Below are 22338 nucleotides of genomic sequence, written 5' to 3'. Positions count from 1 at the left end.
AGAAGAGCGCAACCAGACTGGATAGGTAGGCAGAGCATTACTTATAACTCACCGACCAGGAGAAGAGTGCATGTGACTTAGTCACCTGATCGGTTAGCCCAATCCCTTGAGTTGCCTGGCCTGAACTAGCTCCGTAAACTGCGCCTCATTTCAGTCAGACAACTCTTAGATTGGATTAGAATATATATTTATTAGCAATATATATTTAGCAAGCTTGAGCATGGTATAGAAACAAGAGGAAGCATAGTTTGGCGTCAGGCCTCTGAATCCATTCATTCCATGTAAGGATAACATTTTAATGAATGTTACATGCCAATTAGCATTTACAGGGAATGAATTAAACCCCCAAAACAGCAAGAACCCCCAAAACGGCTTGAGAGCACAGGGCCTGACGCCGGACCAACCATCTGTGAGAATGGTGGAGCTCCATGACTTGTTTCTTACTAACATGATAGTGTTCCTCACATTTCATTTTTAAATTTAACTAAACAAATGCAGCATGCATCCATGTGTTCAGCGAGCCTGATGAATCCAGGTACCCGCTGCTCCCTGAATTCAGGAGTCCTAGACGGTATCCTAATATGGCGTCCACGCTGTGCCGCACCAACTCGGATTCGAAGAGGACATTCTATATTTATTTCTTTTTCAAAGAAATCTGCTATATATATATATATACACATATATATATAATGAGTCATCCTATGATGAATGATAACTATTGTTTATCATCCATAATAAATAAAGTGTACTGACTATGTGTGTAAAGACGTGCTATCTTTACTTAACATCTGAATCAGTACTATATATATATATAATATATTAGCCTGACTATAGTCATAAATAGCCCAACATTTTTAAAACCCAACATATTAAATAGCCCAACATTTTTAAACCCAACATATTAAATAGCCCAACATTTTAACGCCATGAAGTCACCAATAACTAAATCCCCAGCAATCCACCCGAGTTGTAATTAAAGCGAGCAGCATTTATTGAATTAGCGATAGAACAGCGAGAGCGCTCATACTCATGAGCTTTTAGCCTGCAGAATGTCATCCTTATTAACCAATATCTACGTTATCTACGTAAGCTCCTGAGGACCCTCGCCCCATAGATTTAAGAGAAGCAGAAGCTAGCAGCGCTGCAGGTGTAGCTACACCAATACGGAGGATGGAGAAAGCCCGCAGCTTGAGCAGATCTCTTGCAGCTTTGCAGTGAACCAGTTCAAGTTTAGGCCTACAGATGGAGAGACAAACACAATGTCATTGCAATTCTGGATTAGCCCGGCCATCCTATGACCAATTTAACCCATTTTGGGTTCATGTTGCCATTTACCGTATAGCAACATGCATTTTATATATATATTATATATATTTTAAACTAAGTTTGCAGAATTTAGTCAGATTTAGAAGGCGATTTTTGAATCGGCCATGGTCTAAATGGGTTAAGCGCCATGTGGCAGCATGTTAGCAATTAGCATCATAGCAGTTGATGCAGAAATAATTTGGTATACAAGCTTAAATTATAGCTTGCAGAGCTTGACGCAGATTATTAGACATGTGAATAATGTTAGCTAACGCCGATATCCCTCTCCATCCATAGCCTAATAGATTTAGCACGAAATGCCATCTGTTGCAAGTCTGGATCGGCCCAACAGAGCCAGACGCCAGAGGGTTGGCAGAATTGATTTAGCAGAGTTTAGCAGCGAGGCTAGGCAGCTCAGTAGATGATGCAGCATAGGTGCCGAGAAGACCTTGAGAAGCCCACATCTCAAGTGCTCTCACGCTGCCTTGAGAGCCTTGTGCTGGCCCGCACAGTAGATGATGCAGCATAGTGCTGAGAACACTGAGAAGCCCACATCTCGAACAGCTCTCTCACGCTGCCTTGAGAGCTCACAGTGCCGCCAAGAGCGTAGGTAGCTCAACCTGGAATCTAGAACCAGAAGCAGAATTATTCTTGCAATTACCATGATAAGCCACCCTGGACGAGATGACGCCGTTATAGACAGCTGGGACAGGAATTTACTTCCTGAAGCCACTCACATAGCCACGGTGAATCGTGCGTGCTTCACTGTGGATGAGTGGGGACGCATGCTGCACGTCAATGCACGAGTGTGGCCTCAATCCTGACACAGTCAGTCGCACACCGCAAGCTGCTGGTTGCGCTGCAACACTCGTCACCAGTGATGAACACACCTTGATGTGGTGCTAAATATGCCGTGAGCATCCCACTCTGGCGAATACAGCAGCGCCTCTTATACGGGGACAAATACTTCCAGTCACCCAGCTTTTGATAAGCATGAGACAAGCAAAGAGCCCATCAACATAGTGTAACTATTGATAACAGGAGCAGCCAGGATCGGAGTCCCTCTTTTATCCGTCCTGCGAGATATGTCGCGGCAAAATATATATATATATATATATTTTTATTTATTTAATTGATGCGCACCAGCCAACCTGGACAAATGACTGATATCTTGACTCTACTGAAGCCCCACTATCTATCCTGTTGCAATAACTTAACTTCTGTAATCTTGATGCTCATGACAACATCACTCGGCAACCAACTTTTCTATATACCATGTACCTCCCACATGGAAGAAAGCATGCAGTGTTTAGCTTGTGCTACAACCAATTTGATAGCTTTACGCATGGGAAGCAAAACATGTTGTGTTTAGCTTGTGCTACCAACAATCCAAGCTTCCACATGAGAAGCAAACATGCTGAATTAGCTTTTGCTACGAACAATCCAAGCTTCCGCGTCGGAAGCACCATGCTATGCTAGCCTGTGTTACAACCAATCCAGAGCTATCCATGTAGCGAGCATGCTGAGATAGCTTGTGCTAAGACAATTCAAGCTTCCACGTGGGAAGCAAACCATGCTATGCTAGCCTGTGCTACAAACAATCCAGAGCTATCCACGTAGCAAGGCATGCTGAGATAGCTTGTGCTAACAATTCGGCCTCCACGTAGGCAAAACATGCTGTGCTAGCCTGTGCTACACCACTCTAATCTTCCACATAGAAGCAAACATGCTGAGCTAGCCTGTGCTACAAACAATGTAAAGCTTCCACATAAGCAAACATGCTGTGCTAACCTGTGCTACGACAATCTAAAGCTTCCACAAAGAAGCAAACGTACTGTGTTAGCCTGTGCTACAACGTCTCTACCATCTCTTATCCAAATGTATGCAGCAAAATGAGAATCCCTTTAGCTCATCCTGATCCTTAACAAGTGTAATTTAGCAATACAAGAGCATAAGCAACGGTAGAATGCAACCAATAACGTCTAATCTGCACTGCAAGTTCATTTGTTTATTTCATCGTAATATGAAACGCCTACTTTACCTCCACCACATATTAGAGCAATTGAACTGCTACATGAATTGACAACGTCTGGTGCCATTTCCTACTCTGCAAATAGATGCCAGACATATCTACAGGAGAGATAAACTATAGCCACCATCGCACATGGAGATAAATCATCCCTACCACTACTATCCGCCCATAACTAAAATTAACGCGATATAATGCCAGTCTGCACAACTACAGACTGCTTTAAGCATAGAATGATCTATGCACATCCTTACAACATACTCGCAGCCTTCTGATAAAGATACTGCTAAATGATGATTGGAATCCGAACGGACCCGTAACCTATGATATTTAATACCAACTAGACTTGCACATTTATTAATCCTACGCTGTGATACTTAATATTATTGCTGTTTAACTCATATTGCAAGTCACAAGCAAGTTCATAACGTATAACTCATATTGCAAGTCACAAGCAAGTTCATAACGTATAATAATTTTATCAATATAATGCTTTAGTTGCTGTGGCTTACTGAGATTACTTAACATCTTATGCCATCCAGCCTGATTGAAATTTATTTTACCACGCAGACTACATAAAATAATAAATATAGCTTATGCAGCGATCGGCACGTGAATAAAATCTCTCTGCCTGTATCATAACCACTGATCTGACGCCGGAGGCTTGAGCAGAGACTACAATTCCCAGTTACACCAGAAAAGTCAACCAATCATAGAGTCAGACAGCATGACTACGGAACCAAACTTATCCCTTTATCCCATAACGTAATAGTTCATCCGTTCCAGCCCTACGCCAAACAGAACCTCCTATAGATAACTGCTAAATCGATTTCAATAAATTCTAGCAGCATTAACAACTACTTCTTGAACGCTACTCACAAGTTAGCTTCCGGTGGACGATCTCTTCAGAATAAGAGTACCATCTAAAGCCACTGAACTAACCATGATACATTAAACTATAAATTAAGCAAGATGCAGCCAACTGAGCATATCCGTGTTTTAACCAGTACATAAAGATATTAATCTGAACATTAGAGCCAGAACAAGCAAAGCAAATCACAAAGTGAAGCCATGCCCTCTCTCTACCAAGCAGTACTTACCAGCCATATCAGCGCGCACAGATCGGTGACGTCATCTCTTGAGAGAGAAGTAAACAACCAGGTCTAGAAACCCAATCTTGAGATAAAGTGAACTACTTTGAACAAATACACGCTAAACTGGGGACCATAACAGAACCCCGAGCCCATCGTTGCTTACGATAAGAAAACATAGCAACTTAAGCAACACTGTTGGTGAATTACCGTCAACCCAGTGCCATAGAGAGAGTTCTGACACTAGCGTCGACTCCCGTTGTAAGAATGGAATGCGGAAGTGCTCCGTCTAACTCAATGAGGCAGTCCCATTGTTTGGAACTATAGCCCGGAATGCGGAAGTGCTCCGTCTAACTCAATGTTTGGAACTATAGCCTAAGGAGCCAGTTTTGCGGCGGAATCAAGCGTGTCGTTACTCTATTTCTACACTCTAGTTGACCATACTGATATCGATCAATGACGAACGCTACTGCTTTTGAGCTGAGCGTTTAGCAAGAGATTTAGCCATAATTTTATTTAGTTTTTTACTTAAGTAAAGAAAGTAATACCACGATTAGGACCAGTAGCACGCCGCTGAGTAGCTATGATTACAACCATCAACCAAGAACACCGACGCCGTATGACCACCTACATGAACAATATGAGACTATCCATGGGCAGCAGCAGAGGGAGCAAGCAAGGGCAGCAGATCCGGCAGGATCTCGGCAGCAGAGCAGCAGCAGCAGCAGCGTCGCACGTCAGAGCAGCAGAAGAGCGCAACCAGACTGGATAGGTAGGCAGAGCATTACTTATAACTCACCGACCAGGAGAAGAGTGCATGTGACTTAGTCACCTGATCGGTTAGCCCAATCCCTTGAGTTGCCTGGCCTGAACTAGCTCCGTAAACTGCGCCTCATTTCATGTGGAACATATTAGCATGGTGCAGTTTTTCAAATGTATTTGTCCTCATGTTTATAGCCAGGAGCGACTTTAGGGAATTGCTGGTGCATGTTGTTCAATTATTATGTTTTAAAGCCATGCACTGCTTTGTACTGTAATTTACATACTGTACACGATGGTGACTGGTGACTGGATGAGACATTATGTCCCTCCCTACTTTACCTCAATATTTCAGTTAAATTAATTGTTTCTCTGTACCTTAAAGGATCATTCTAGTTGATAATGTTAATTAAAAAGAGCCTGATGTTTTCTTCAGCCTCTGGTCAGATCCAGTGCTACATGTACTTGTATCAATGAAGAGAGAAGTCATCGCACGCACACACACACACACACACACACACACACACACACACACACACACACACACACACACACACACACACACACACACACACACACACAGACGTGTGGAACCCTCGTCATGAGTTCTGTTTTGTGCTTACAAAATACTATGCATGGTGCTGAACATGCATAGCATGTCTTAAAAAATGCATATGGCAGCAGATTCTTACCATTGAGATTTCCACAAGGTCTCACTATGATAAGACTTATACTGTAGTTGCAAAGAACCCCAGGAAAAACATTAGATTTATTCATAGAAGGCACAACAGTGACTGAGGAAATAGAGCGGCTGTTTGCTCCTCCTGGCATAGCGTCGGATCAGGAGGTAGAGTGGCCGTCTTGGAAGGCCCCCGGTTCGATCCCCGTCTCCTGGAGCACTGTTTCCCAAACAGTGCTCTAGGGAACAGTGCTCTAGGAGCACTGCTTAAGTGTTTGGGCGTTTACTACATAAAAAAGATTAATACAAAGAAATGTAATAAAAAATACATTTAAAATATATATTTTTCAAAAATAGCAGATCTACAAGCTCATAGCGTGGTACTCGGTGCCGTGCTATGAGCTTGTATATCTGCAATTTTTTAACAGCCCAAGTATAACATAATGGTCATAGCTCAAATCTAAAATGACACAGATGCGTTCCCGGATTGAATGGGTTAAGTACTGTAAGTAGATACTTGTATGTGACTCAATTACTTTACTTTTGACTCCACTAAAATTATGAATTAAGCACCAATTTCAAAATAGTGAAAATAGCAGATCTACAAGCTCACAACACCTACAGTATTTTCACTGTATTCATAAAAATTCTTGTTATTTTATAACAAAAATGTGTACACATTTCGATACAGCAATTCCCTTTGTAATTTGTACTTCTGAATAACCGCACCTAAGTATTTTTGTAAAAGCACTTGTAATGAGTAATGTTGACCAGGAGTATCTATAGCCTACTTAGACTCAAGTACTGGGATTGAGTACTTTGTCCACCACTGGGAGCATGGATGCAGTAAAACAGATGGATGCAGTTTATGAAACATGTGACGGTTAACAACCCCAGTGGTGAGAGGAGCCCTGCAGAAGACAGATAAATGTTAGCTTTATACCACCATTGCCTCATCTTAGTTATAAGCATCATTTCTATTAACCCATTCAGTCCGGTAATGCATCTGTGTCATTCTAAATTTATTTGGCCATTCATAAATAGCAGATCTACAAGCCGCGCTATGAGCTTGTACCTGTATATCTGCTATTTTTGAATAGCCAAAGTATAAAATAATGGTTAAAGTATTACACGGATGCGTTCCCGGTTTAAATGGGTTAAGCCTGAATTATTGCAACAAATGATTATAGCTCTATAATGATCATTATGAATGCTATCTGCTCTCTGTGTTTAGACCATATTTCAACAGTGTTATTGTTTGGTGGGAGTACAGTTGCTGGTAAACCGAAATGATGTCAGGAAAATGATTGTCTGCACCACTGTCACCTCAGGTACAATGTTGTAATGTATCAGGAACTCTCTGTGTAGCACTTAGCAGATGGATTGAAAATAAAAGTGCAATCTTATTATTTGTGCTCTCAGCGCTAAGTGTCATATGGGTGGCTTACTTTGTATTAAGCTCTTTAACAGGTTCATTTAACGGCCAAAGGCAGTGTCTATCATAAACACATAACTGAGGTGTTAAGTTTCACATTTTCACACTTTCTACATTTTTTTTTTTGAGGCATGGCAAAGGTGACACTTTCAAATAAAGATTAATACAAATTCTGACAGTAAAAAAGACTTGTCTCTTCAGACAAGACCCAGAAGCCTTGATCTTCTACGTCCAGAAGTACTGAGGAAGACACTTTTAAGGAAAGCAAAACAGCTTCAGTCAGCAAGGATTCTTCAACACGGATGAACATAAACTGAGAGTAGTACTTTGATACTTTTATCTTTGAATGTCATTAGAAAGGATGCCATCGCCTAACTTCTCTCTCTTTTAATATCCATTTTCAGGCTCAGTAATGGTCTGTTATGGAAGTTTTGTTGGGGACTTCGAGAAATTTTAAATGTGCCAATGAAGTGTTAGATTTTTGTGATGAGAGTGGATTAATTCAATTCTCAGCTAGTCATTCATCTAATAATGATTGTCCCACCGCTATCTCCTCTGATAATCACAGCAATGAAACTCTTTCAGTTCCTTTCTGTATGGTACATTACAGTATCATTGTGTAACTGTGTGCATGTGTGTGTGTGTGTGTGTGTGTGTGGCACACACACACACACAGAATGGGCAGCATCACATCCGACCCCCTGACCCTCAACACCGGAGCACCCCAGGGATGCGTGCTGAGCCCTCTCCTCTACTCCCTGTACACGTATGACTGCATAGCCACACATGTCTCCAACACCATCATAAAGTACGCGGACGACACGACAGTGATAGGCCGAATCGTCAACAACGACGAGTCTGACTACAGAGAGGAGATCAAATCACTAGCACGCTGGTGCCGAGAGAACAACCTCTCTCTTAACGTCGACAAGACCAAAGAACTGATCGTGGACTTCAGGAGGCCGCGGAGAGACCATGCGCCCATCCTCATCGACGGTGCTGCAGTGGAAAGGGTCAGCGAGTTCAAGTTCCTCGGAGTACACATCGAGGAGGACCTCAAATGGGAGACGCACTCCACACACGTGAGGAAAAAGGCTCAGCAGCGACTGTACTGGCTCCGCCGCCTGAAGAAGCTCGGAGTAGGACGTCGCATCCTCAGGTTGTACTACAACAGTTCTGTCGAAGGCATCCTAACAGGCTGTGTCACGGCCTGGTACGGGAACTGCACTGCCCGAGAAAAGATCAGCCTACAACGAGTAGTGCGATCGGCAGAGCGGATAATGGGAATCGAGCTCCCAGCGCTCCAGGATCTGTACAAAAAGCGGTGCGTGGTCAAAGCCAAGCGCATCATCAAGGACAAGCACCACCCAAGTCACAGACTGTTCAACCCCCTACAACGACCGCGACCGGGCAAGGGGCTCTACCGCAGTATCAAGAGTTCCACCACCAGATACTGGTGTAGTTTCAATCCGGCTGCTGTCAGAATGCTGAATGGGGCATAAGCCTGACTGAGGCATAGGCCTTGTTCAGCAGCCTGACAACAGGCAGCGCAGACTTTTCTGGCTCTTCCTGAACACACCTGTGGATTATACCAGGGACAATGACTTGGACTTTAGCCCCCCCTCGGACACACCTGTGGACTACACCAGGTACAAATGACTTTTTGTTGCACTCCCTCATGGAGCTACCTGCGGATTATACTAGGGTCGGTCCACTCTAGTCACACTAGGTGGACACGCACTGACCTTTTGCACCTTAATCCCTTGTATAACGCACTGACTTTTTTTTTTTTTTTTTTATTGTGCTCCTTTTCCTCTAAGCACCTTAACGTCCATTGTCTATCATGCACAGTATAAGTATAACATGCACAGTATACAATACATTGCTGCTATGCTCAGGCACCTTAGTTTAGTTTTATTTAGTTTTTATTATCTCAGGTAATTTGTAAATATGTAGATAACTTGTCTGGCCTTCTGTTGCTCTCTTGTTTTGATCTCCTTCCCACTTACCCCCCACCCTCTTCTTCTCCCCCCCCCTCTTCTTTCTATGGAAACTAACGTTGCGATGGGAACGATGTACAAAAAAGAATTTCACCCACTTTTTTACCTTGTAAACCTGTGATGTGACAATAAAACTGATTCTGATTCTGATTCTGATTCTGTGTGTAGTTATTCATGCAGTAATGTATGTAGAAGCTGCTCTGATCTTCACTGTCTTTAATTATTTTGTCTTACTCTTTACTTCGATTCCTGTCCTCCATGGACCATGCTGATAGCAGACCATGTGCTGCTGATAGCTGCCATTGACTGGTATCACTCCCTGTAGGTCTTACCCCCCTTTGTAACGTATTTTTCTTGGTTCCTTCATCTCCTGAACCCTTGTTAAAATGGCAAAATGTTAGAATGCCCACCTGCTATTATTTTGTGTTAATGTTCTCTTTGTTTGTGAATTTCTCTCTTTGTCCTCTAGACTCTTCCCACTACAACATATCAGCTGGAAATCGTTGCCAAGGACATGGCAGGGAGTGAGGTGGGCCTCACAGGAACAGCTACGGCCACCATCACCATCACAGACAAGAATGACCACACTCCCGAGTTCACACACCCACTGGTGAGAAATACCACCTTTTTGGCGTTGTTCTGTAGGTGTCTGTCTGTGTTTGTGTATGTGTCACTAACCACTGAACCACTCAGTGCAGGGTACCGGTGCCTAAACTGTGGCTGAACCCATAATTAAATATGAATAAAAGGCACAAAACGATGGTTGCAAGATTTGTAAATGCAAGATTTGCAATCAACGTTACATTACACTGACAAATGAATTTCCCACTGTAGTATTGGTACACAAAGGTATAGAACATCTATTATGATGTGCACTGTTGTACTCGGGACCAGAGCATGTGAGCGGAGCGGGACGATTTTTAACGTTAGCGGGGAGCTGGTTTATAAAAAGGTTGGAGCGCTACTCGGAGCGAGGACCCCCTGCCGCTCCAAGCCGCTCCGGCGGGGGGCGCCCACCGCATGTTTTGCTGGTGAGCGACCCGGTTTGAGCGGAGCGAGAGGTGCGCAAATCAGCGTGAGCGAGGAGCGGGGAGGGAATCAACATGAACAAATAGCGAGCGTGACAACAGCCCCCTGGAGTGGCGAGCGGTATTTCCCCCCCGCTCCGCTCCGCTCACATTCTCTGCTCGGGACACTTGATCAAGTAACACAGGACTTGGCATCAATGGCAACTGTGTGGCGACTCCTAATGTTGGTTGTTCTATAAACGACTAGACACCCATGGTGATCAATAAAGGCACGCTCTTATCTCATGAGAAAAGGTAGACATTCGGTACTCTCCACATTGCTAGGGGTATCAATAATTGTCTCCCCATCGACGTTGCCAGCGGGCACCCACACAGCCAGCTGGTGTGCTTAGCATGGGGTAGTTTGATCTACAAGCCAGATCTGCAAGCTCACAACAAGATTACAGAATTCACATATTGAGACGCATTGTGAGCTATTCTCCCGTCTCTGACCTCCAACTCCGCTCGCTGCAGCTACAGGACTCGGTCCTGTCACCATGTTGTTGTTCACATCCGACATACCTTTCTCTGTATCGTATAAAGAATGTTAAAGTAGTCCCAGTATCCTATACAGATGTCGGTAGTTCTGACCGTCTGGAAAAATGTAACCGGGCTTTTTGCCAGCCTGCACTGAAATGAACATGGAGGTGCATTCCCGACCAGGAATGCGCCACAACGAATGAGCCATCTGCTACAGTCTAAAGCCAGGCAGAACTAAAAAGACTGATTTCAAGGTATATTGTTGTTGATCATTTCCATCATAGTGAGCTCCAATAGATGAAAGTTGAGTTCTCGTCTTGTGCCGCAGCAACATCAAATTGTATACACTAATAATACTACAGTAGTACATCATTTGTTTAAGCAAGCAAGCTACAGTTACAATGGTACATGCTGTCATCAGAGTACATTAATGTTGTTTACTGCCAAATTTTGCATGAGGCTTCTTTAGGACCTACTGATGGATTCTAGCCTTGGGTACCAAATTTTATTTTGAATATTTTCCATACAATTAGGCTTATCAACATTCATCAAAAAAAAAACAGGCCGATTCACTTTTTGGCCTATAACTCTTGAACCATAGGTCATAGCACCAAAAAAAAAATCCCTGGACTCCTTGGATCATGGCACAACTTCCCATATAGGTCCCACTCCTTTTCCAATTTCAAGATTCTCCGCCATTTTGCGTTATCTTCAAAACACATACTTTGCTACTACTCCTACAATTTTTTATCCAAACTCACACAAATCGGCACACACTCTGTCTTTGGTCATGTGATCAAGATATATCAGTCAGATTTTTCATATTCCCTTCGGATTGGCTACGATTGGCCTCTGAAATTTGTGGGAGGGTCCGTTTGGAAAAAAATGGCACAAATCATAAACACAGCGTCCTATCTGTCCCAAATTCATATCATTGAGGGGCCAATAATAAACATAGAGCCAATGCGATTTCACTTCCACCCATAGGGGGCGCAACAAATTCTACAAATGCCACTGTTTTTGCACCAAATTAAGTACAACTGGTCATACTGTATGAGTCAAACATTTGCAATTGCAAAGTGGAGAACAGTCCAAAGTTGATTTGCCACATTTGCAGGTGGAACAGTCCCCCCTTTGTTGTACATAGTGTTATTTTTTTTGCTGTTTATTTTGTAATGATATTTGAACTGTGGTGCCACTATATATGCCTATGAATTGAATACCAAGGCCCTCATTGGAAACAAGTCCGCAAGGGCTTTTATGAACGGACCTGTTAGACAAAGTATTTTAAATGTAACTGTGCTGTTTTACATTTTTTGCCTAATAAAATATTCAATCAATCAATTTACAAGAGCATTTCATCAGCTCTCTGCATGCTCTGGAGACTTCTGGAGTTGTCATCCAAACTGGCACCCATGCCTCAGATTCCTTGGTCCATCCATACTCATGTGGGGAAGGAATAACTTGTTCTGTTTGTAGGCTGGTCGCCCAGATGCCTGCTTGATACACTGCCCGCTTAACATGCTTAAGTAGTGCATCTTGGGTGGGTGGCAGTTTCTCCATTGACCTATTCCCATGACAGAAGAGGTATTTTCTAGTCTGGTTGATGGAGCTCAAAGGACTGGATTTGTCATACAGGATAACTGTCAGTCTCTCAAGCTTCTGGAACTGCTGACTGTCAACATTCAGCAGCTGGAAGGGATGTTTGGCCAGACTGACAAGTATCTCTGTGACATCATCATAGGCTTGCCAGGCATGCCAAGCTGACTTCTTACCCTTACTGTGGAAAGTAGATGTCATAACCTAACAATGCATGGAACATAGGCAGAGCACGAGATTGTGGCTCCCCCAGAGATTTACACATGTTGTTGATGTGGTAAAATATGTATTTTGCCCATGCCAAAAGCCACCCAGATGTCAGGAATCGTAACTAAATCATGGAACAAGCCTGCAAGGATCAAAATGACATCAGTGTCCACAGTACGCACTAGGATAGTTTTTGCTCCTTGCTCCAGTGCATGCCGTACATGAACCAGAATCCTGGTGTCTGCCTCCTCATGATTGCAACAGGTCATGGTACTACTGGAACCAAAAAACGACATACACAGCTTTGGATGGTGGCCAGTTGAACTTTTCAGTCCTTGAAGTCAAAAAGGCAAACAGCTCCCTCCTATTTGTTGGGTCACAAAGAAAATCCATCCAATTGCCTGGTAGCTTTGTCTGACCTGCACTTTCCTGCAAACACCTTGTCCTCTCTTTTCGCGGGTGGACTCCTTCAAACTATCTGGGATATATATGTCCCATACAACATCCAACTGCTTGGTTTCCTGCAGCTGCTTCAGCAGATATAAAGGATGAAAACGTCATCTGCATACTCATCAAATGCTTTTTCTTTGAAGCCAATTACAGGCAAACAGTATGGAATATCAAAAGCCTGTTGGACCGTCTTTGTCACATGACTCACAAGACCATTTGTACTTAATTTGGTGCAAAAACAGTAACATATAGAATGTGTTGCGCCCCCTATGGGTGGAAGTGAAATCGCATTGGCTCTGCATTTATTAGTAGCCCATCAATGATAAAAATTTAGGACAGATAGGACGCTGCATGTGTTCATGATTTGTGGCATTTTTTGCCAAACGGACCCTCCCACAAATTTCAGAAGCCAATCGTAGCCAATCCGAGGGGAATATGAAAAATCGGACTGATACATCTTGATCATATGACCATAGACAAAGTGTGTGTGCCGATTTGTGAGTTTAGGACAACATTTGGAGGAGTAATATCAAAATATGTGTTTTGAAGATAACGCAAAATGGCGGAAAATCTTGAAATCGCAAAAGGGGTGGGATCTCTATGGGAAGTTGCGTCATGATCCAAGGGATCCAGGGAATAAAGTATTTTATGCTATGACCTACAGTTCAAGAGTTATAGGCCAAAAAGTTAATCACCAGTTTTTTTTAATGGATATTGATAAGCCTAATTGTATGGAAAATATTCAAAATAAAGTGTGGTACCCAAGGCTAGAATCTATCAGTAGGTCCTAAAGAAGCCTCATGCAAAATGTGGCGCTATTATCAGCTTCGTATCCTTAATGTAAAAAAATAAGGTTAAGGTACTGGACTAAATAGGCTTCTAAGAATTTAGAAGAATAACAAAGAAAATAGCATCAATGAGAAACCCATTTCCTGTGTAAGATTTCCCCCAATCTTCTGTTTCTTTTCACTTCCACAAGATATTTTCTCAGGATGGATGACTCAGTATACAGTTATAACAATATCTCAAAAGTTTAATTTTCATTATAATCAGGCTAACTTACTCTTTCATGCAGTGGTATTTATTACATTTTCAAACGGTGGTTTCTTCTTCAAGGGATTGGGGACAACAAAGTGATCAAAACAACTTAGCAGCAAGGCTCTTAATAAAAACCTATTATTATTAATCATATTTTTATGAGTCTGAGAAATGAAGAGATCTAATCCCATGGTAGTTCTGTCATCTAGAAGGTTTTATAGGTTTGCCCCAGGGTAGAAGATGGATGTTTGTCCTGATGAATTGTAACTGCCAAGCCCAGCTGTAGTCATATTATCTACATATATTTACTGGTGTCTCATGCACACAGTTTCACTCTGGGATAGTGTGCTACTCTTGAGCTTTGGCAGCGTGCCTGGCGTTCTACCAGGTGAATTTAGTCGGGTGTTCTTGAACTAGCAGCTCCTATCGTTACCACAGCAAAGAGATGGACACAACCATGCCACCTTTATGACCCTGCCATGCCAGATAGCTGCCATCATTCCCCTCCAGCCTTCCTCCTCTGTGTGTCCCTCTCCTCCTCTTCTTCCTCTCTGGTCCTCTAATGTCACATCATGTCCTAGTGGTCTATTTCACCATACAGCCCCTGTCCTTGAGCAAGACACTGAACCTCTAACTGCTCTCAATGAGCAGGTTGGTGACTTGCGTGGTTGCCTCTCGCCGTTGGTGTGTGAATGTGTGTAAATGTAATGCACATTGTAAAGCACTTTGTATAAAGGCGCTATATAAATGCAGACCATTTATAGTTCTTATCGAATCAACTGTGTGCTTTTGCAAATGGTGTCTAGCAAATGCTCTCCAAATACCTGTAATCCCTCTCTGCGTGCCTCCGTCTATAAGATGTGGTTTAAATAAGTAATGCTACAGTAGCTGCTCATCCTAGTTTAGAAGTGTTTGTCTTTAGTTCCTTCTTTGTATTATTGCCTGGCCCTGAATCACTAGTCACGTCCAGCAGTTTTTCTGTCATCCAGCGTGGACAAACAATGTCCTTTCAATGCGATGAAACAGTTAGTTCGATATTACAATCGCCAAATGTTCACCTGTTTTATTTAATTTCTAAGAGTAGAAACAGATGCATTTCTCTAGATATTTTTCCCTCTTTTGCAAAATTATCTACAGTATATGCTATATGCTTGCGTCATGACGGCTAATGTCAGGATTTAATACTGCCTTTTGTACTTAAATATTACATCTTCCAACCTGTGGCTAAAAGTAGAACAACATTTTGGGCACTTTGTGATTTTCTATTCTAAAAAGCTTACAGGCAAATTGCCTACTGTATATGCTTTTTCTCTTCCAAATATGAATTAATATCTGTCTGATCCCATCACCACCACTATTATCATGACCACCACACCATCCCAGTTTGAGGCCTACGTGGAAGAGGGTTCGACAGGCGTAGTGGTCAACCTGACGGTAGACGACAGGGATGATCCAGCCACAGGCGCATGGAGAGCCATCTACTCCATCATCAGTGGAGACTCCACCCAGAGCTTCCAGATCCACACCAACCCAGATGACAACGAGGGCATGCTGTCTGTCGTCAAGGTACAGTATTAAAATAGAGTATGAAGGATACAATGCAGTGGTTCTTAACTCCGGTCCTCACGGACCCCCCCCTTGTACCCCTGTACAGGACCCACCCCTTGTACCTCTGGTTGTATAGCTTATTATAACTGCTTTGACCTGGAATCATGTTATTCTAGATAACAGGGACAGGTTAGACATGTTAGAACAGTTGAATGTAGTTTATTTCCTGGGTAGGGTGGAAAACATCATACTAAGAAAGGATGTCTGTATGCCAATGTCACACTCAGGAGGATGTGTGATTTATGTGTCTAGCCATGTACTGTATATGTGTTTCACAATACATTAACTGTGAGGTGCTATTGTGCTGCATCTTACTCCCCTCCACTTGTCATTAATCTTCTCTGCTCTCCCTGTTCCATCTCATCCTCAACCTCCTTCCATATCTCTGCCACCTTTCCTGACTTTTCTCCTCCAACCCCATCTGTTCCATCCTGTGTCTCTCCTCTGCAAACCATCTTTCTATTTTCTATTCAAGCCTCTGAATTTTGAGGCCACAGAGTTGCACATGCTGCTGATCAAGGTACAAAACGAGGATCCTCTGGTTACAGACATGGACTATGGCCTCAGCTCCACTGCCACCGTCCATGTCAAGGTCCTGGACATCAACGAGGGACCCGTTTTCTTGCCAGAACCTTTGGCAGTCACCCGAATGGAGAACATCCCTGTGGGAAGTTTTGTGACTTCACTCAGCGCCACAGACCCAGATACACTACAGATACAGAGCATCAGGTACAGTATGTGGTTGAGGAAAAACGGACTTGGCAAGTTGCACAAACACTTGCGAGTGTTTGCTTGAGTGAGCTTGGAAATTGTGTTTGTCTTTTGTGGGACAGAAAGATTGAGATCATTAGAAGAGCAATTGAGAGCACATGCTCCCCATCTGTAGTGTTTTAATACGTTAAATACATATGATCCATCTTGTGAGTAATTAGTTTTACTAATGAACAGCAGCACTTCACTTTCAAGCCGTTTCTGTTAGGGTCTACCAGATCTGTTCGTTCCCTACCTATGTTGAATACACTTATTGTAAGTCGCTTTGGATAAAAGCGTCTGCTAAATGACTGTAATGTAATGTAATGTCTACCATAACAGGACCCTCTCGCACTACACAGCAACACCCCACAGTATTCTTTAGCTCTGGTGTCCCTCTTTTGATACTAAAATAGGAAATGAAATAGATTTATTACCTCCTAACAGCTCAGGAAAGTAACTTTTCTCAATGAGGGAACTGTGCTCTTCCTGTACGTCCCACCATCTGGCCTGCTGTCTTAGTTTTCATTCTGAACAGCATGTTGCCTTTGGATTAATAATGAAAAAGAAAGCCTATAGGACAGCACTGCAAATTGACTTTTTAATTGCCATGTGTGGCAATTAAATATCAATTTGGAGTGCTGTCCTTGTCTGTCTGTCTGTCTGTCTGTATGTGGCCTGCATGGATGTGAGGTCAAATCAGTTTAACACAACACAATGTATCTGTCTTGCTTCTCATGATCAGTAGTGATGATCAATACTAGTCTACTTGTAAACACAGAAAACCTTCAACACAACCTTTAAGGGATTTATCTGATGTTTTGCAGAAGAGCTGTTCTTTAGCCCACACTACTTCTTTTGGGGCTTTAGTCAGTGTTGAAGCCTGTAGTGGTTTACTGCTGGAAAACGAGGTCTAACTTCTGGACTACTAATTTAAACGGCTCCCCTTGAATACTTGATGTAGAATATAAGTGCACTTTTGTGCCTCTTGTTCTCAAATTGAGGTTGTTTACTTCACCTTGCTTTGAAAACAGAGTGAGTCTCAAGCAGAAGCTGAGCCATCCATTATTCAGCATCTACCAAGAAACCTTAACTTTTCTCACTCTAGTCATGTTCCAGTTCAACAAAAGAGAGGGACAGGGGAGTGTAGACAGTTACAGACACGAGAACTGTGAGGTGTGTGAGGCAAAGAGAAAGATAATGATAATAATGCATTTTATTTATACTCTTCTTGCGAATCTCAGAGCTCTACACGGTTTAAAAGCATGGCAACTAGGCTAAACTAAAGGGTCAAATTAAATTAGAAATAGGGCATAGACAAAAAAAAAGAAGAAAGGCCCAAGAAAAATTAAGAAAATGGTTTGTTAAAAAGGTAGGTTTTTAGTCCATTTTAAAAGCATCAGTGGACTGTGGTGCGCTCAGGTGTTCGGGGAGGGAATTCCACAGACATGGGGCTGTATAGCAGAAGGCCCGGTCGCCCATGGTGCGGAGCTTGGTGTTGGGGACAAGGAGAAGGTTGGTGTTGGAAGAGCGGACAAAGAGAAAGATAAAAAGCCGAAATATGAGTAAGAGATGTTGAGAAGAAGAGACGTGTTGAATGCAACAAATGGCTGACAGAAGCAGAGAGAGAGGGGGAGAGGGAGGGGGACGAACGGATGAACGAGCAGATAAAAAGGTTTTGTTGAGTATTAGAAATGCTTGAATGGACACATTTATTTGAGGAACAAAGTTTATAATAAGATAATTATATAGTTTAAACAACCCCATATCTCTCTCCCTCTCTCTCTCTCTTTCCATTTCCATTTCCAACCTGTCTGCACTTCTGAAAAATAGCAGAGCATATTTGGTCAATTTATAGCCTCTTCTCTACCAAAACACCATCTAGCACATAGCAAGGTAAATAATGCATCGGCATTAAGAAAAAATTATGTGCCTTTTTGTTTGTTTCCATCGCACAGCTGACTCAAACCGTATCATCTCCCTGAGATGAGAAGAGAACAATTACAGTCCCGCTCAGTGTGTGATTATATTTATTTCCAGCAACTGAGTGATGGCGTGACAAATCTGAGGTGAGAGAGAGTGTGAGAGAAGAGAAAGGCTGCTTGTCAAACAAGTTCTTAACAAGTTTTGAATGTATTGTTACTTTTTTATTCTTTTGCACTGTATTGTACAGTACTTTTAATCTGTTTAAAATCTGTTCCTTTTACTTAGTTTTTTGCTGTAAGTGTACAGTACATTTCATGTCTGAAAAGATAGTTGGTTGTCCAGAAGCGTATGCCCATATATGGGACCTAATGACTTCAAACTCGGCATGCGTATCACCGAGGATCAGAGGGAGTGATGCATCAGGTGGGAAGTTGGTCGGCTAGGCAGGCTACTTACTAAAATACATGTATTTTTCTCTCCCTTTCTCTCCCTCTCTCCTCACCACTCGTCTTTCTTTGGAGACGCATAACAGTGGCAACTTCTTTTTGAAATTCGTATAAATAAGATTAATGAAGAATCAGGTGCTTGATAAAAGTTTATCTGCTGCTTGAGCACAAAAACGATTTTGAACGTGAGTGTTGTGATGAAATTGGATGGATTTTGAAGCAACGTAATCCCAATAAGGCCTTTTAGAACAACTAAAAGCTGGTCCTAGCGCAAAGCGCAAAGTCTGTGCATAAGATGTCAGGGCGCCTTGATTGCATCAGACCACACCTCATTTTAATGTGCTAAATAGTTGCAAGATCTTTTGGTATTTAGACAACATGGGCGCGGGATAAAAAAAATGACAAACTGCCCAGCATCGGTTGGAAAATACCAATGCCAGTTGCGCTGCGCCATGCGACACTTTGCACTGGACAGAAAAACTGTCAATGTGCGTATGTGTGTGTGTGTGTGCGTGCATGTATGTGTGGCTGTGTGTGAAATTAAAATTGACAATGTATGTGTGCCCATGTGTGACAATATCCAATCACCATCCACTTCCCATGTTTCCCTCAGACAGTCACATGATTGAGGTCACCATTTCCACGGCGATGCCAGCTCAGTCTTTATCCCCCCATCATGGGTCTTTGAGAGTTCATCCATCATCTTCGTACACCAGCCCTACAGTGACCACTGCTGTTGACGCACGCACGCACGCACGCACACACACAGACCCACACAGACCCACATAGCCTCATTTACAGTGTCACATGTACGGTACACTCATATATTGCAGCTCTGTGTCTGCAGTTTGTCACTTTGGCTGCTGTAACTCTATCAAACAGTGCTGTAGTTTTGATTGATGTCATCTCTTTAGCGTTTTGACTGAACTCTTCAAAGGGACTGTGACACTCATCTCTCTGAAATGACTTTTTCTATGACCCTGACTGGGTGCCGTCCTCCATTCAACCTTTACTTTTCCTCAGTCTGGACATGAATGCATGTTCCAACTTCCAACCACAGCTGTGCGCTCATTTTAATAATTTACAGTGGTGGGTGTCCAAGATAACTCTGGTCCTTCCTGGTTGGTGTGTCAGTCTTCATGAAGAAATGCCACCAGTGTCCACCTTGTATTTCCAATGGCTTCTTTTTGTTGAATTGACAGCTAACCATGTCTCACATGTGTACAAAATGTTTCCTTGGGCAGAGTCAAACCAGCATATCAAATATATAGTGACTTGGTGAGGATTCCATTTTGAACGCACATTTTTTCCACATTTTGCATAAAGATTTATGTGGGATAAATATGGAACATTTAAATTCCTGATGTTTTGCATGGATTACAGAATATAAAATAATACATCTGCTGTCATAACAAAGTTTTTATGTTTAGTTTACTATATTGTATGTGGCTTTACATTGCTAAGATATGTAAGCTTTTCCATTGGCTCCAAGGATCTGTGTGGGTGTCATTTTGACATGTGGATTCCTGATATTGATATGGCAACCTTTAGAAACAAATGTTTAGAAATTGTTTTGTAATGATCTCAGGGTTCAGTAACTACGTCTACTTGTGGGAGATGAATTTCAGTAAAAATAACAAGGTTTCTACAGGTTTCTACATGAACAAACATTTCACATAATAAATGCAATGTTTTCTCTTGCAGCTTTACAGAGCATCAATGAATTGTGACTGACTATCCTTGTTGTTTTTGGTTGTTTTTTGGATTGCTGTTTTTATTTGTTTATTTTGTTTTATTCCTCCATCAGGTATGCAGTCCTACGAGACCCAGCAGGCTGGCTGAGTGTGAACCCAGTCAGAGGAACTATCAACACCTCAGCCTCTTTGGACCGCGAGTCACCTTATGTCCACAACAACAAATACACTGCTGTCTTTATTGCTACAGATAACGGTGAGTAGAACCTGCCTGAGTAAAGTGTTGGAAAAAGTAGCATTATTACTTTTTCCATTAACAGGTAATATAACTACCGTAATTACTGTAACGTTGTGAGTAATAATATTAGTTACTTTTCCACAAAAGTAATAGTTACAATTTTCTCGCTCATTCTCACACTTTTCATGTTAATATATTATTAGCTGTCCAGATGTCGGCAGTTGAAGAGACTTAGTCCATCTCCATTAAATGCTTTCCTCAGCTCAACTTCCATCGAAGTGTATTCCTTGTCCAAATAGCGTCGCTCCGCTCTAGCCTACATGTCTGGGGAAAGCTTGGTTTCTATTCTGTGTGTGACTAGTGTGATCCTGTCTAGGTCCCGTCTACACACATACATACTGTACACTCCATTTCCTTATCTGCTCTAAACCCAGACCGGATCAGCAACTTGCAAATCTACTAATCGATCCCAGTCTAAGATAGTATTAACGTAACTCTGATGAGGGTATACATTTAACCAACATTAAATGTATACTAATAATGAGTTACTTTTGGCAGTGGGTAATAAGTAAAGACACAGTTCAAACAGAGAAATGTATTCTACTCAATGCTGCTGATAAATGGTAAATATACGGTGAATTGACAGAATCTAACAAGTCAGCCTGATAGGAACAGTTGCTAAGAGAAGAGTGACTGATGTATGTATACATTATGCTCTGGTAGCCATTTTAGATGTTTTGTTTGTTTTGGGGTGTTTTTCTCACCATAATCGACTGTATGCTGCATTCCTAGTGTAGCAATTTCTCGGCACAGTGCAGAGAAACAGGTTGTGATGATAACAAATACAAACAAAACAATTCTACAAATGCTCAATGTTGACAAGAGCTGGAATACTTCTGTAAAGGAGCAGTGTGGTCTGTTTCCTGAAGCTGTCATCAATGAAATGCTGTTGCTGCAGCTGTCGCTGTGTCACCATACGCTCTCTGCTGGCAGTGGCTGTGAAGCTGCTGGTCAGCTTCACATGTCGCCTCGTGCAGATTCTGACAGATCCATTAAAGGGCTGTGAGATTCTATTAGCAGTTCTGCAGAGTAGCACTGCGGGGTTGGGGAATGTGGCAGTCCCTGGACGGATTGGAGATAGGAGGAGCTGTAACAATTAGTAGGAGTAGGACGAGGTGTAAGAATTGGGTATAGGAGAGGAGTTGTAAGAATTGGGTATAGGAGGAGTTTTACAAATTGGGTGTACAGTAGGAGGAGGTGCAAGAATTGGACGTAGGAGGAGCAAGAAGGGTCAGAAGTGGAAGGATAGATTTATCTTTTCCAACAGATTCTGTGGGTTATTTCTTTCCACACTTCTTTGTTTCCTTCTGAGCATCTATCAAATATCGGACCAAGCTTAACAGCCCTAACAGCCGTGTTAGGGCTGTAATAACTGTATGCCACCACATATGAAAGACTAATGGGATATGTATTTAGTCTCTGATCTTTTATGTGGAGAACCCAGATGAATACTGCAGATCTTTTTTGTTGTTGTTGA

At 42.3% G+C, this 22338-nt stretch overlaps 1 protein-coding gene across 1 annotated transcript in view; it reads left to right on the top strand.

Moving 5' to 3' along the window:
* LOC308092245 (cadherin-13-like) overlaps window positions 1–22338 on the top strand; it is a gene marked incomplete at its 5' end in the record, with an annotated part of 141355 nt that overhangs the window by 110594 nt on the left and 8423 nt on the right. Inside the window, 4 exons of the mRNA XM_080438090.1 lie at window positions 9768–9908; window positions 15523–15705; window positions 16223–16476; window positions 20677–20819. Of these exons, the coding sequence (XP_080294216.1) occupies window positions 9768–9908; window positions 15523–15705; window positions 16223–16476; window positions 20677–20819 (721 nt within the window). The remainder of the gene's footprint in view (window positions 1–9767; window positions 9909–15522; window positions 15706–16222; window positions 16477–20676; window positions 20820–22338) is intronic.

Source organism: Gymnoscopelus braueri, assembly GCF_963280865.1.
Source record: "Gymnoscopelus braueri genome assembly, chromosome: 9".
NCBI lineage: Eukaryota > Metazoa > Chordata > Actinopteri > Myctophiformes > Myctophidae > Gymnoscopelus > Gymnoscopelus braueri.
This window is presented reverse-complemented; position numbering and strand designations above follow the sequence as displayed.